General features: G+C 40.4%; 1 protein-coding gene across 1 annotated transcript in view; it reads right to left on the bottom strand.

Moving 5' to 3' along the window:
* Nucleotides 1–17,444, bottom strand: part of LOC126199552 (fat-like cadherin-related tumor suppressor homolog) — a 345,418-nt gene that overhangs the window by 48,580 nt on the left and 279,394 nt on the right. Inside the window, exons 26-27 of the mRNA XM_049936473.1 lie at nucleotides 14,568–14,729; nucleotides 825–1,142 (exon numbers count right to left, since the gene is read on the bottom strand). Coding sequence (XP_049792430.1) covers nucleotides 825–1,142; nucleotides 14,568–14,729 — 480 coding nt within the window. The remainder of the gene's footprint in view (nucleotides 1–824; nucleotides 1,143–14,567; nucleotides 14,730–17,444) is intronic.

The following is a 17,444-nucleotide window of genomic DNA, read 5'->3' as shown; positions in this document are numbered from 1 at the left end:
TACAACTATATCATCATTGTTTACAAATGTGTATATTCCATTATATATTACTTTTCTGAAATTCTTGAGATATTCACTGTATAGCTGTAACATAGTGCCCAGCTGAATGATCATTGTTTCACATTTTCAGAAAAATTATATCTTAAAATTACATAAAGAATTTAATTATGAATCAAAAACTTGAAGACAATTGAGCTTAAATCACTTATGTTTTAAATGTGTATATAATCGAGTTATCACCTCATCATTTTGTAAAATGTGAGCTCATCACTTTGCAATATATTACTGATCATGGCATAATGTTCATGATAATGCAAACTGACTCGGCCAACATCGTATTCCACATTTGCTAAAAGATCAATACAGATACGAGTAAAATAAAATACAAACTGTGGTGGCATAAACATCTTCACATCGTCACTGACTTCATGTGGATGGACTTGTAGAGGTATAAACAGTGCACCAATATACATTTACATTTTCCGTCTTGCATTTTATGCAGTTTTCCAACAGAGCTTCAAAAAGGTTTACATATTTTCAAAAAGGCAGTTCCAAGTATTACATGAGCTTCTTTCTTGAAAGAGGAAAATGGAAAGAGGAAAATGAAAGTAACCCTAACCTTTGCACAACTACCAGCATTTCAAAAGGTGTCTTTAGTGACATCACACTTATAATGTACAGAAAGTAAAGGAATTTTATTATTAAGCTAATAGATGACTGACTTAGAACTAAAATGCTAATACACATTAATAGATAGATACAGAAAATGGAAATAAATAAGTAACATGTAAGTTTGGTGTCAGTAATGGAAATAATTATTTTACCTTTGAGTATTGATGTTCCTTCCTCCACATTTTCAGCCAAGGTTAACTTATATGGGTTGCTTTCAAATTCTGGTATATGATCATTCTCATCAAGAACTTTTAAAGTAACTTCAGCTAGTGCTGTCAAAGGAGGACTTGAATCAGTTTCTGCAAGAACTGCTATGACGTGTACGTCATGTGATTCTCTGTCAAGAGGTCGAGTCAGCATCAACTGTCCCTGTCCATCCACAGAAAATGTGGGAATATCTTCATTACCAGAAATTATGCGATAATGAACAGAGATGTTTGTGACAGTCTTCAACCGTGTTATTATTGTTCCTGCAAAATCATAAAATAAAATAACATTGTATAAATCTAAATGTGAAGTGACCAGAATAATCAAAATTTTACAGGAGGAAAAAAAAAAAAGGAAATATACACACACATCGAAATGCATACCCAATGACTATACAGCTCTTTAATTATAAAATTTCATTGTGGACTTATAATATGATTTCTGTAATAGCAACTCTGTATAAAAAATGGACACAGATATTACCATATGATTTCAGGTAAATATTTGAAAAAGAGCTCAACACAATTCAGTATTCATCACTCTCAGCAGCCCATGCCAAATAAGAGCCAGAAAGGTGGAAAAATGGTAATTCTTCTAATTAATTTGCTTTTATTTTGATATTGTCACTGCTTCTACAGCTGACTTGCATCTATGATGTGCTGTCGAATTTCATGGGTTGAGCCATAATTATAAATTTGTCACTAGTACTCATCATGACTTCCCCCAAGAACCATGGACCTTGGGGAGCCTTGCGTGCCTCAGCGATACAGATAGGCATACCGTAGGTGCAACCACAACGGAGGGGTATCTGTTGAGAGGCCAGACAAATGTGTGGTTCCTGAAGAGGGGCAGCAGCCTTTTCAGTAGTTTCAGGGGCAACAGTCTGGATGATTGACTGACCTGGCCTTGTAACACTAACCAAAACAGCCTTGCTGTGCTGGTACTGCAAACGGCTGAAAGCAAGGGGAAACTACAGCCATAATTTTTCCCGAGGGCATGCAGCTTTACTGTATGGTTAAATGATGATGGCGTCCTCTTGGGTAAAATATTCCGGAGGTAAAATAGTCCCCCATTCGGATCTCCGGGCGGGGACTACTCAGGAGGACATCATTATCAGGAGAAAGAAAACTGGCGTTCTACAGATCGGAGCGTGGAATGTCAGATCCCTTAATCGAGCAGGTAGGATAGAAAATTTAAAAAGGGAAATGGATAGGTTAAAGTTAGGTATAGTAGGAATTAGTGAAGTTCGCTGGCAGGAGGAGCAAGACTTTTGGTCAGGCGAATACAGGGTTATAAATACAAAATCAAATAGGGGTAATGCAGGAGTCGGTTTAATAATGAATAAAAAAATAGGAGTGCGGGTAAGCTACTACAAACAGCATAGTGAACGCATTATTGTGGCCAAGATAGACACGAAGCCCACACCTACTACAGTAGTACAAGTTTACATGCCAACTAGCTCTGCAGATGACGAAGAAATTGAAGAAATGTATGATGACATAAAAGAAATTATTCAGATAGTGAAGGGAGACGAAAATTTAATAGTCATGGATGACTGGAATTCGGTAGTAGGAAAAGGGAGAGAAGGAAATGTAGTAGGTGAATATGGATTGGGGCTAAGAAATGAAAGAGGAAGCCGCCTGATTGAATTTTGCACAGAGCATAACTTAATCATAGCTAACACTTGGTTCAAGAATCATAAAAGAAGGTTGTATACATGGAAGAAGCCTGGAGATACTAAAAGGTTTCAGATAGATTATATAATGGTAAGACAGAGATTTAGGAACCAGGTTTTAAATTGTAAGACATTTCCAGGGGCAGATGTGGACTCTGACCACAATCTATTGGTTATGAACTGTAGATTAAAACTGAAGAAACTGCAAAAAGGTGGGAATTTAAGGAGATGGGGCCTGGATAAACTAAACCAGAGGTTGTACAGAGTTTCAGAGACAGCATAAGGGAACAGTTGACAGGAATGGGGGAAAGAAATACAGTAGAAGAAGAATGAGTAGCTTTGAGAGATGAAGTAGTGAAGGCAGCAGAGGATCTAGTAGGTAAAAAGACATGGGCTAGTAGAAATCCTTGGGTAACAGAAGAAATATTGAATTTAATTGATGAAAGGAGAAAATATAAAAATGCAGTAAATGAAGCATGCAAAAAGGAATACAAACGTCTCAAAAATGATATCAACAGGAAAATTAAAGAGACCTTTGGAGAAAAGAGAACCACTTGTATGAATATCAAGAACTCAGATGGAAACCCAGTTCTAAGCAAAGAAGGGAAAGCAGAAAGGTGGAAGGAGTATATAGGGTGTCTATACAAGGGCAATGTACTTGAGGACAATATTATGGAAATGGAAGAGGATGTAGATGAAGATGAAATGGGAGATACGATACTGTGTGAAGAGTTTGACAGAGCACTGAAAGACCTGAGTCGAAACAAGGCCCTGGGAGTAGACAACATTCCATTAGAACTACTGACAGCCTTGGGAGAGCCAGTCCTGACAAAACTCTACCATCTGGTGAGCAAGATGTATGAGACAGGCGAAATACCCTCAGACTTCAAGAAGAATATAATAATTCCAATCCCAAAGAAAGCAGGTGCTGATAGATGTGAAAATTACCGAACTATCAGTTTAATAAGTCACAGATGCAAAATACTAACACGAATTCTTTACAGATAAATGGAAAAACTGGTAGAAGCCAACCTCGGGGAAGATCAGTTTGGATTCTGTAGAAATATTGGAACACATGAGGCAATACTGACCCTACAACTTATCTTAGAAGCTAGATTAAGGAGAGGCAAACCTACATTTCTAGCATTTGTAGACTTAGAGAAAGCTTTCGACAATGTTGACTGGAATACTCTCTTTCAAATTCTGAAGGTGGCAGGGGTAACATACAGGGAGCGAAAGGCTATTTACAATTTGTACAGAAACCAGATGGCAGTTATAAGAGTCGAGGGACATGAATGGGAAGCAGTGGTTGGGAAGGGAGTGAGACAGGGTTGTAGCCTCTCCCTGATGTTATTCAATCTGTATATTGAGCAAGCAGTGAAGGAAACAAAAGAAAAATTCGGAGTAGGTATTACAATCCATGGAGAAGAAATAAAAACTTTGAGGTTCGCCGATGACATTGTAATTCTGTCAGAGACAGCAAAGGACTTCGAAGAGCAGTTGAACGGAATGGACAGTGTCTTGAAAGGAGGGTATAAGATGAACATCAACAAAAGCAAAACGAGAATACTGGAATGGAGTCGAATTAAGTCGGGTGATGCTGAGGGAATTAGATTAGGAAATGAGACACTTAAAGTAGTAAAGGAGTTTCGCTATTTGGGGAGCAAAATAACTGATGATGGTCGAAGTAGAGAGAATATAAAATGTAGACTGGCAATGGCAAGGAAAGCGTTTCTGAAGAAGAGAAATTTGTTAACATCGAGTATAGATTTAAGTGTCAGGAAGTCGTTTCTGAAAGTATTAGTATGGAGCGTAGCTTTGAATGGAAGTGAAACATGGACGAAAACTAGTTTGGACAGGAAGAGAATAGAAGCTTTCAAAATGTGGTGCTACAGAAGAATGCTGAAGATTAGATGGGCAGATCATATAACTAATGAGGAGATATTGAATAGGATTGGGGAGAAGAGAAGTTTGTGGCACAACTTGACTAGAAGAAGTGATTGGTTGGTAGGACATGTTCTGAGGCATCAAGGGCTCACCAATTTAGTATTGGAGGGCAGCGTGGAGGGTAAAAATCGTAGAGGGAGACCAAGAGATGAATACACTAAACAGATTCAGAAGGATGTAGGTTGCAGTAGGTACTGGGAGATGAAGAAGCTTGCACAGGATAGAGTAGCATGCAGAGCTGCATCAAACCAGTCTCAGGACAGAAGACCACAACAACAACAACTCATCATGAATCCTATGCTGATCACATGGTGCATGATGTTATTCCGGGATAGGGAAGTTTGCAAAAAAAGCACTTCACTGTGAGAATCTGACACTTACAGATGTGCCCAATATAGCACAGTTCTTTGAAGCATTATGAGCCACAGGCAATTGCCTACATGGGGGGAGGTATGCTGCAAGTGTTCAGGATCAAGTTCCGTATCAGCAAGTGGAGTCTCTCTGCTCCGAGTTCTCGTCTCTGTTTTCCCATGGGTCAGTTGTGCTACAGGTTTCCAGGCCCACTGTACCATGAAAGAGTCCACCTGCCCTCATTTATTTTGTGTTGCTTAGTGCGACACTGGCAAGGGCGATTTAGACCGTATGAGGTCACTTGATGTCATTTGGCCTATTTCTTTGAGTAAATGGGCTACACCTGTACTCATCTTTAAGAAGCCGACAGGTAAGTTTCACTTCTGTGGTGACTTCATTTTAACAATTAAAGCACAGTCTGTGATAGATACATACCCTTTGCTCTGCCCGGAAGAGTTGCTTGCAAAATTGTCTTTTCCGAGATTGACTTGTTGGAAGCATACTTCCAGCTCCCCTTGGATGAGGCCACTAGGCGCCTTCATGTCATCAATATCTCCTTTTGGCCTATACCAATATCACTGCTTGCCTTTTGGCATTGCTAGCGTGTTTGCAATGTTTCTGATTTTTTTTTTATAACAGCTCACAGCCTCTGTATCCAGTTCCATTAGTTACCCCAATGACATCATTGTTTCAGGCTCTTTCACTGAAGAACACCTTAGCAATATCTGATTGTTGTTTTCTGTTTTGAAGTCTGCCGGCCGCAAGTGCAACCCTGCCAAATCTCAATTTTTTTTGAGCTGTCAATTGAGTACCTAGGTTTTGAGGTTTCTCACACAGAGATCAAGCTGTTGCATCACCATGTTGATGCAATATTGGCTTTGGGCTTTGTTGTGGTCGACCTCCGTCAAGGAACTGCAGGTGTTTCTAAGTTATGTACTACCATCAGTTTTTAACAGATGCATTCACTGTTGTTCAGCCCCTGCACGCACTTTTGTGCAAAAACATGCCTTCTTTTTGGTCCCCTGCTTGTGACCGAGCATCTGCTTTGCTTATATCTAAGCTTCAATCTGCCTTGTGTCTGGCCACTTTTCAGCCTGGTCAGCATCTCGTGTTGGTTACAGGTGCCTCTCAGCACAACCTTGGTGCGGTGTTGGCACACAAATACACAGATGGGTCTGAAGGACCCATTGCTTACGCTTATAAGACTTAAGTCCCACTCAGCAGTGGTATTCTCAGATTGCAAAGAAGGCTTTAACGACTGTGTTCACCCTTAAGAATTTTCAAGTCTTTTTGTATGGTTCTAAGTTTTATTTAATCATGGATAACAAGTCGTTGGTTGCTCTTTTTAACCCTTTGGCTTCTGTGTTGGACACGGCAGCACATCATTTGCAGCAGTGGCTCGATTCCTCTCCTGTTGTCATTACCAGATCCATTACCGGCTGACGGCGCAACACGCCAACGCCGATGACGATGCCTTATCTTGCCTTCTGATTGGGCCAGATCCAGTATTTGATCAGGATGAGTTGCTTTATTTCTATTTCGACACTGAGAACCAGAATGCAGTCGATGGTTTTCCGATCACTAGTGCCACAATAGTATCAGCCGTTGCCACGGATCCCGTACTTAGATGGGTACTCTCTTTTGTGCAGCACGTTTGGCTGGAAAAACCCCTGTGCCATGCCTCAGATCTCTTGTGCAATTAATTCTACCTCCAGCACCGCCGTTTTGTGTTTGATGGGGTTCCTTTGTTTGCTACAGAGGATGCTGCTCCCTGGATTGTGATTATTGCTTCCTTATGCGGTAATGTACTGTGGCTTCTGCATGTCAGTCATTGGAAGACTTCTCACACCAAAGCTTTGGCCTACTGTCATATGTATTGACCGGGGCGTAGATGGGGACATTATGCAATGTATCACTTCTTGTAAACACTGTGTTCAGTAACAGGATGGTCCTGTGGGCTTGTTTTCCCCCTGGCCTGACAGGCAGACATCCTGTTACTTTGACCAGCTGCAGTTGCATGAGTCCACAACCTCCCCCCCCCCCCCCCTACCCTCACCCACTCATGCTGCAGATGCCTGTTCCTGTGTCACAGACAGTCTGGTTCATACCGCAGTGGGAGTCACTGCCTGGCAGGTCACTGTCTGGGGTTCCGCTCCCATTTCTCAACTGCCATCGCCTGCGCAGCATCTGATACCTCAGCCATTGCCATCTCCGTCGCTAAGTCCTGTGCAACCATCATCTCCAGTGCCCCTACTGTTGCCTCCAGAGCCAAACTCGAGGAGGACATCACCAGGAAACGCCATCACTGGTCCTGCCTGTGGTATCTATTGAGAGGGGGGGGGGGGGGGGGGTACACCAAAGCAGTCCCTCATCATTTCTGCCCCTACCTGCCCGTGCCTGTCTGCCACATGCTGCAGCAGCCATATTTGCCAGCTGATGAAATGGATGTCAGCACATTCATTGGTGTTTTCCGTGACTCATTATCTCACTGCTTTGAGATATCAGTGCTTTTTTTTTACCCCCACAGTATCAGAGCTGCTAAAGAAACAGTGCTTTTCAGCACCAGTGCTTTTCAGTACCATGCATTTATCTGTGCCTAGTGTTTTTCTGTACTTGGTTTTCCTAGCCCTGGAAGGGAGGAATGATGTAACTTCACTCACGACGTGTGATTTCAGAAATCGCGCATCCGCACAATTCACTGGTCTGCTTATAGAGGCCACCTGGGTTGGTCCCCTGGTGCGCTCTGGTGAGCCACAAAAGAAACGTATTATTTAAGTGATCATAATGAGTGCTCAGCCTATTCTGTAACTGTATTATTGTTGTCCAGTCAATATGTTAAGTGCTATGCACAACTTGTACTTCACTGTATATTACATGTTTCTCTATAAATCACATTTGTTCTTGCAATAACAGTTCCTTCCACAGATCTTATATGGAAAAGTTTCATGGATGTGGAAATCAAACCATTTTAAACATATTATTATTTACTAATTAACACATGATTTTTCAGAAACATGTAAATGTATACCTTCAAACTGATTCCACCACCTCCTTTCACCCATGCATACGCTCACATGTTTTCCTGGTCCTGCCTGCAATACTCATAATTCTATTCTCACATTTCATACACTGAGAGTCTCCCTCTACCCATGTACGCACCATATTAACCTTACCTAAATCATTTTCACCAACCTCCTCTACTCCTCTCTACTTTTATCTTACCAACCAACCTGCACCCTCACTCAATTAACATCTCTTTATTTCTATTTTGACTTTAATTTCACCCTCTTCTCATATCAATCTTATTTTGTTTTCATCTCATTTTTTCCTCTAGTTAATCTGGTTTCATCCTTTGTTACTGTACTTCATCTGGTTTAACCTTTCATGAGTTTTTAAGATATTCACATATATTTTCAAATGTTTTTTATCCTCCACTACAGATTCTTGCTCTTTCCATCTGTGCCAATGCAGAAAAGTGTCCTTTCCCCTATCCAGAACTCAATCCCACATATTGCTCCTGCCTTCTTAACTAGCTCATGGAATTTCCCCCAAATGGCCTGACCATTAAATTATCCATCTCTGGCTGCAACCCATCCTTCCACAATAGCTGTTCGAGTTCTGTCAGAGCATAACCATCATTGGCATCCTGCAAAACCATATAACTCGAGCCCAAGACTTCTTGCATTGTTTCTGTCGCATTCGTAAAATCCTCCTGCTCTGAGCACAAATTTCTACATCCCCTCTCCCAGACTGAAACCCTTTCCCTCCAGGAACCAGAGCAGCATGCACACCACCACCTCAAAAAATTGTCTGATGAATTCACCTCTCACCTTGGGCTACTACTATCCACCACCACCACAATAGCCCCTATCGAACCTCCTCAACAACCCTTTACAGCCATCCAAACCTGTCCTGTAGATCTATTACATCTGCACACTCTCAAAAACTCCCTCCTGCCACCCTACAGAAACCAAAGCTTAAATGAGACAATTATGAACATGTCCTCCAAAATCCTAAGACCTACAGAAGTTTCAGCAGTTTCCAAAAGCCTTGCCTTTTGCACCAGTCCCAAATGTAATGATGCTGGGCTTGTTAAAGATCTTCTAGTCTTCTCTCCTAAGATGATCCTGATCTTATACTCTGATCTTTCAACAGGGACTCCACCACTGGTGTTCTGAACCACAGGGATTACTACGATGAGGGTCTCTGGCATCTTTCAGAAATGTTTGCCTGCAAGGCTTGCCACTGTGATACTATTCCAGAAATCCAGCATGATCTCCAGTTCCTCCTCAGTTCCAAGGATTTCACAGAACCTCTCCCCTGTGTCTACCTGTCTCCTTACCCTTACCACTCTGTAGACTCCTTTATAGATGCTTCTTAAAATGCATACCGTATTTACTCGAATCTAAGCCGCACCTGAAAAATGAGACTCGAAATAAAGGAAAAGAAAATTCCCGAATCTAAGCCGCACCAGAAATTTGAGACTCGAAATTCAAGGGGAGAGAAAAGTTTTAGGCCGCACCTCCAAATCGAAACAAAGTTGATCCATTGTAATATGAGACACAATTTAGGTCGAATGAATGACGATACAGCTACAGTAGTTTGGTTCAAGTCGTAAGCTTAGCAGTTAAGCTTTACCAGGTAGCCATTGCTATGCGTCAGGCGCTCCGTCCGTATTTATACGGGTACCCTTCCTTTTTCAAGTGCTTCATCTGGTTTGAATCGATTGCTTATTTTGCTTTGATCTGATAATTGACGTTTTCTTTGTTATAGGTGTTTATGTCACTCTAAGCTGAAAATGCATTACTGTACTGTGCCATGCATTGTTTGTCGCATTCTGATAGTGAGAGTTTACGGCATGTCACAGCTTGCGGCATGGCTTGCTTTTGAGCGCGCTACCGCCGCTTACAATTAAAAAAAAAAAAAAAAAAAAAGAGAGAGGAATCGTCTCATTAGCGAAACAATGGCAAGAGACTGCTATTTGTTGTTACTTACACTGCTGCTTTCTTTGATAATGATCAACAAGAACCAAATAATAGACTGCGTATGATAGAACATGTTCTGAACGAGAGTTAGGCGAAAATGTTTCTCCGTTTGAAAATCTTTGCGGCCGCTTCTTTAGTACATCAAATTCTGCACAGAAATTAGAGTCATCTCAGAATTAAAAATCTAGTCAGTTGCTGTGCTTCATTTCTGACTGTATCACTATTAGGCATAAGAATAATGCGAATATAAATATGACACGATACGTATATTCTTCCGCGTTTGCTGCTGTCTCACTCTAGTTTCGTAGTTTATTAGGCAGACAGGATTTAAATGAGATAGCAGCAAACACGAAAGAATACATGGCAAAATGTTGATATTCGTATTATTCTTATGGTGAAGAGATTACTGCATGTGATTCACATTTCATCAGGTTCCTATTAGCAACCATCTCTTCTCACAGGTAGGAAAAAATTCAGAAAATAGAGTTGGCCATATTGACAAACATCCCAAACAGTCTTGACAGTCGGATTTTCGTAGTACATTGAAATTCTGCTACATTCGAAGATGAACAATACAGAATTTGTATTTACTTCATTGGATAATGTATGAAAATGCAGTGGTCGAAACTCGGGGCGGAGAAAAAAAAGCTCGTCTTCCACTTTTTTTTTTTTTTTTTTTTTAATTTATTTACTGACGCAGAGGTTTTAGCGCCAGTATTTATCTTTGTGCCTACAAAGCATGCCTGTGTAGCGCTACATATATTCGACAGTAGAAGTTAGTTGTGGCGGCACCTACCAACATTTTTGAGAACTTCCGCTTGCTTTGCACTCGATTCTAAGCCGCAGGCGGCTTTTTGGATTACAAAAACCGGAAAAAAAGTGCGGCTTACATTCGAGTAAATACGGTACTCCCAACAACCTAAGATGTCCCACTGTGGCTGAATACTGTTCTCCATAGAGAGGATCTCTGTCCTTGTGGACCAACATCTTCTACCTATATAAAAGACACTAACCATTCCCTCCATTGCCTCTCCAGAGTTCCTGTCCCCTTACCGCCCAGTGACATACTTGTTATGGTTGATGCCATCTCCCTCTACACCAACAACTCCACTGTCCATGGCTTTGGTGCCACTGAACACTACATTTCCCAACACTCAGATGACACCAAACATAGTTCACGGGCACAATCACCAATTATATCCTCACCCACAATTACTTTTCCTTCAATGCCATCACATACAAAAAAATCTGTAGTATAGCCATGGGCAACCATGTGTCTCCATTCCAGTCCAAACTATGCTTAGGTCATCTAGATGAATCCTCACATCTCAAAGCCCTCACCTAGCTCAGATTCATCATTGGCATTTTCATGATCTGGACTGAGAGTGAGGGCATGCATCCACATTCCTCGGAAACCATAACATTTTCTCCCCTACTTGCTTCACCCGGTTCTCCTCAGCCCAACAAGCCGCCTTGCTCGATGTAGACCTCCAGTTCACAAGATGGTTCGACTAGTAACTCTGTCCTCATCAAACCTACCTATCACCACCAACATCTCAATTTCAAGCTACCACCCATTTCATAGAGCCTAGTCAGTCATTGTCATAATCATGTCTGCAGTAGTGAGTATCTTTAAATATTGTAAGGGTCTGAGTCTATCACAGAGCAAAATTACTCTCCCAATCCTGCCCAGAAACAGATCTCAATGCTTTGTCTCACAAGTAAACTATCCTACCTACTGACTGGGCACAAAGGAGCACCCCCCCCCCCTCCCTCTTGTAACTCAGTACCATCCATCATGACACGAGCAAGGGAATCACATTCTCTGCCTGGGTTTCAATAACCTCTTGTACTGCCACGGTAAGAAATATCCTTCTCATTACCATATCCGCCCCGCCAACAGTGTTATTTTGCTGCCCACCAAATCTACACAAATCCATGACTGATAAAAATGTGTAAGATTATTCCTGAGCTATTGTACCAGGCAGTAATAACAACAACAATAAAGGAAATGGAAGGAAAGTGGCTTAGGAGATAATGTCCCATCAAGTATGAGGTCATTAGAGATGGAGCACAGGCTCAGATTGTAGAAAGAAGTTTATCATGTATTTTTCAAAGGATCCATCCTGACGTCTGCTGTGAGTGATATAGGGAAACCATGGTAAATGATCTTCAAGAGGAATTGAACCACTGTCCTCCTCAACATTAGCCCAGTGTATTAACATCATCATCATCTTACTTGGACTGGGAGGAGTTGACCACCAATAAATATGCCTTTTAGACTCTTTTTAATGCATTTTCTATTAGTAGACAAACTTTTTATTATTGCTGTCAATATTAAAAAATTGTGTCCCTGAATAAGGGTCACATTTCTGGAAGAAGATAGTGGGATTCATCAGTCCGGGCAATGCTCTGCCACTGTTCCAGTGTCCAGTGCTGATGGTCACTTGCCCATTTCAGTCATAGTTGCCTTTGTCATGGTGTTAACATTGCCACAAGCATGGGTTGTCGTCTGTGGCATATGCATGGGCAGACAGTTGAGCAGGCCCATTGTTAGGAGTGTATGGTGCACTCTGTGTTCAGACACACTTGTTCTCTGCCCAGCAGTAAAGTCTGATGTTAGTTCCATCACAGTTCCTGATTTACTAGTCTTCACAGCTTATGATGTCTGACATCTGTAATGAGGGACAGCCCTGCAACCCCACCGTGTCTCAACGTTATTAAGCTTTGGTTTCATGACGTGTTGAAGATGCTCATCAGACCACTCCTTGAACACATGACAAGTCGTGCAGTTTCCAAAATGCCTGTGCTGAGTCTTCGGACCATTACAACCTGCCTTCCATCAAATTCAGATAGCTCACACGTTTTCCCCATTCTACACTCAGACAGCATGCTCACTGGTAGTATATGCACCATGTGTCTGACTAGCAGTTACTCCTTGCCAGGTCACGCTGCTATCGCCTGGCTGATCAGTGCAAAAAACTTTAGCTTGTCTTATTAAGTTATGTCAAAAATATAATGCCATTTGAAACTAAACACTAAAAGTAAGCACCAAATGCCAGTAATTCTCACCTATGTCTGACAACATTTACATTGCAAACAAAAAGTTAGTTTGGGTGTTCCAGGATGTTCTGTGCTCCTCTAATCTAAATTTTACTGTCAAGTCATAAACCAAAGACATCAATATTTTCACTCTTTTCCACAGGTATTTTGTGCATGTGCTAGGTGTTCACCTTTGCAGCATTCTGAGCTGCTTACAGTAAGTTTTTCCAAAGTTTAGTGACAGTGAACTGGCTGGAAACTATTTATTAATAACCATAAAAATTTCAGTACAGGTTTTTCTAAACGAGTACTTTCTGTTTGCAGAACATTTGTACAACATACAAACAAAACATGCTTATTATCTGGTAATGATATGGGAATGAAACATCACAGTGAATCCTCACACCAAACTTTGGCACAAGAGTAAATTTATGCATCAAGTGGCCATCATGCTTCTGAAAACATCGGGCTCATTTCCTATGGCTCCTTCACAAAACCATACCATCCGGATGTCTCATCCTCCCTCAATATCAGCAACTTCTCAGAACTGTTAGATGGGAATTGTCCTAACAGCAAGAATCACCACTAGACCTAGTCCCACCGCATCATCTACTCCACTCTAATTTGATCCATCTATTCATTAAGCTAAACGCACACACACTTTTCTACCTTCCTTGGTTCTTTCCCTGCCTGTGTTCTGTCACGTCCCCCACCCCTTTTCTCCCCAAAACTGCAGACTTCATTCTGTATCACAAGTAGGTTCCTCCCCTGCTTACAAAGGAGAGAGATCACCTATGTTACATGTCTACCCTGTTCAATTGCTACCTTTCCTCTCCTAGCTGTCACTTTCCTTTCCCATAAGCCCCCCCCCCCCTCCTACTCCTCCTAGTTCTTCCAATTCTACTCTAAACCACCCCTCTTCTATATTTGGTTGCCAGATTTACGTATGTGTAATGGGTGGCATTTTCTTTTATGCCAGTCTACTGCTTGGTGACTCAATTGTACCTTTAATCCTGTACTGTGTGTAAACTTGTGTGGCACTGTGGCATTATCAGGAAGGTTATTTTGAATCTGTATAAATTTTTTTATCAACTCCTTCTCCCACCCCTTTTTCTGCCGTGTTCTTCTGTACATATCTTATCAGATATCGTAATTAATACTCCCTGTTTGTTCAGCAACTGCTGTTATTACTACAACCACTGAATGTATATAAATGCCGCTACATTCTATGCAAAAAGATATTGAAATAAGAAGTGATCCCAGATTTTCATAGGTAATGAGTATTTATCAGCTGTCAGGATGACAATACAAATTTTTGGCACAACATCTCTGTGCCATTAGGTGTATACATGTGCTATGCGTCAATCAGTTACAGATAAGTGGTTCCATTTCCACACAACCTTTGATTTTTAATATATTACAGAGGAATCTGTGAAATAATATTATAAATGTATTCCACTATCTGAAGATATGCTAATGGGCAAAACTAGTTATGTATAAATAAATCATCCAACTGACAAAACTGACACTGGTTGCAAAGAGTTAGGTTTTTCCTTTTTTTTCCTTTCTTCTTCTCCTCTCTGTTTTTTTGTTTTTAATACCAATGTCACTGATCTAAGTATAACTGCATGTCAACTTAAAGGTCCAAAAAATTTAAAATGCCTGTATGGGGAAAATACATGACCTACCTGGTGGAGAACTTTCTTGAAGGAAGAAGTTGTCATCCTTCCTTTCAAACATTGGGGCTACATCTTGGGAACCCATAATGAAGACATCAACTGGAACATCAGCATATAAAGAAGGCATTCCTCGATCTTGAGCTCTTACAAAAAACTGAAATACTTCATTTTCTGGAACAAAGGTACATTGTCATGTTAGTATAGGAGAAATGCTTGAGAGGCAACAGTTAAGCAAACATTTTCCTGCAAATAAAACTGATAAAAAGTTAAGTTTAATCTATGATACAAGAACTGATGAAATCCTAAAGAGAGAAAAAGATGGTATAAAAGCACTGAATGGCACCTACTAATTTCAAATAGTCAACACACTTACAGGAATCAAACAAAAAATTCAGTTGAGGGACCTGTTACCATTATAAAAAGGCAGAACAACATCTACATCTACATCCATACTCCGAAAGCCACCTGACAGTGTGTGGCGGAGGGCCAGATCTCATCTATAGGAGGCAAAATTCCTCATACAGCTAACAGAAACACTTAGAACACAGTAACCCCATATTTGGCGACTAAATGTTTGTTCTTCATAGCAGAAAGAGCGGTTGGCTGAACGCTTGAAAGGGAGCTGGTGAACAGGTCACTCAGACTCTAGGTCGGGAGGGGCCCACCTGTTGTGAGGAGATGGGAGGCAAAGATGAAAGAACAAGTCAGAGAGAGGAGGTGAAAGGTAGTACACTGATAGGCACTGTGCTTGTTTCAGTTGAGAGATGATAAACAGGAAGAGTGAGAAGTAAATTTGGATTAGGAAAAGAAGACACATGAAATGCGAAAAAGAATAATGCAGTTAAGAAAATCAAATTTGACAAATTTCATTAAGGAGTAAATATATTGGGAAGCAGTAGTCAGTATCCCTAGTTCCCTAAAGAGGCCTCTGCAGGATGTTCTTGAGTTCACACCACATAACTCTTATTGCACGTTTTTGTGCCTGGAAAACTTTAGCTTGGCTTGATGAATTACCCCAAAAAATAATCCCATATGACGTTATGGAGTGAAAGTAAGCATAGTATGCCAGCTTTTTCATTTTTATATCCCCTATGCCTGATAGAATTCACATTGCAAATAGAGATTTGTTTAGATGCTTTAGCAGTTCTGTGGTGTGCTCCTCCCAGTTGAATTTATTATCAAGCTGTAATCCCAAGAATTTAACTCTGTCCAATTCTTCTATCTGTTTGTAATCATATGTTAGGCATATACTTGTGGGACACCTCTTACATGTTCTGAACTACATGTAGTGTGTTTTTTCAAAGTTTAGTGACAAAGAATTGGCTAGGAACCAGTGATTTATGTCCACAAATATTTTATTAGCCAATCTTTCTAAGACTACACTTGATTTGCAATTTATTGCAATGTTTCATCATCGGCAAACAAAACGAACTTAGCATCTGGTGATGTTACTGATGAAAGGTCATTGATATACACAAGAAAAAGTAAGGGCCCTAAGATGGAACCTTGTGGGACCCCGCATGTAATTAGTTCCCAGTTGGATGATGCCTGATAGCTTAATACATGTCTCTTTCTTGATAACACCCTTTGTTTCCTGCCAGAGATATAAGATTTGAAACATTCTGCAGCATTTCCTATTACACCATAATATTCTAATTTACTTAAAAGAAAAAAGAAATGTTGAAGTGAAGAAATTAAATTAAATAGAAAGGAAAACTGGCAAATAAGTAATTTGTTTCTGCCATTCAGTAATAAGAGGGAAGGGTGTGTTAATACAGGTATGTCCAGGATAGTGCCATTATAAGAGTTGTTTCCATCTCCAGACATTAGGTGACCTTAGTACTGGAGGTGTCTGCTATAAATACATGGCTTTCAGATCTCTACCCAAATACTAATTTTCCCAAACATGGAAATGTTAATCTGCTCTTTAATTTCTATACCCTCTTAGGCTTAACCTCCATTAACAAACACACTCAACCTTTTTTCATGTAATCTCTCTCTCTGTTTTGATTTCTAAATTGCTTTATTCTTCTCATCTTTTGTTTCTCTTCCTCCCTCTTTACTTCTCACACCATCCCTTATAATTATCATCTCTCAAATGAAGCTGGCACAGCACTTACCATTTTAATATATTTGGCTTTCTACTATCTCTGACATGTTTTCTTTCGTCTTTGCCTCTCACTGTCCTCGTCCTCACAGGAGGATCTAGTGGCTGGGTGAACTGTCCCCATGCCCTCTTCCCAGCTTTCCACAGCCAGTCCCTCTTTTCTCAAGGAGGAACATTTATTTCTCAGATACAAGATTACTGTTTTCTACTTTTTAAGTGCTATGAATTTCACCACCTGAAGGAAAGTAGCCTGTTATCCTGTCCCTTGTAATTTTAACAATGTACTTACAATGTGAAATGAAGAGGTAAACATATTAACTGAAGCAAAATATTAGATAGAGGATTTTTTATTACAACTGCCAGCATAAATATTACAAATAACTATTCTCAATGTCCAAACTGTAGCAATTCTGAGTAAATATTCTGTATTTTGATTATTACTATTATCATACTTAATAAGAGCTACAAAACTGGCTGGCAGTAGATATGACACTGTCCACAACAACAAGGCTGGTACTTGTAAAATACTACCTCCTCCTCTATTGTAACATGACCTCAGTAGTAAAATACAACTCTCATTCTATCTGCACTGTAGTGAACAGCCCGAGTGTTAAATTGTTTACTTAAATGATATTTCAGAGTATCTTCATGTCCATTACAATGACTTGTTCATATAGCTTAGCACGTAACAGCAAAGTGAGCCAGGAATACATAGAACTTATGCTACCAGGAATACATAGTATTTATGTTGCACATTAATGTCAGTGGTCTGGTAAGTG

Source organism: Schistocerca nitens, chromosome 8 (assembly GCF_023898315.1).
Source record: "Schistocerca nitens isolate TAMUIC-IGC-003100 chromosome 8, iqSchNite1.1, whole genome shotgun sequence".
In the NCBI taxonomy this organism is placed as follows: Eukaryota; Metazoa; Arthropoda; class Insecta; order Orthoptera; family Acrididae; genus Schistocerca; species Schistocerca nitens.
The sequence above is the reverse complement of the archived record's forward strand: the minus strand, read 5'-3'. Positions and strand labels throughout refer to the sequence as shown.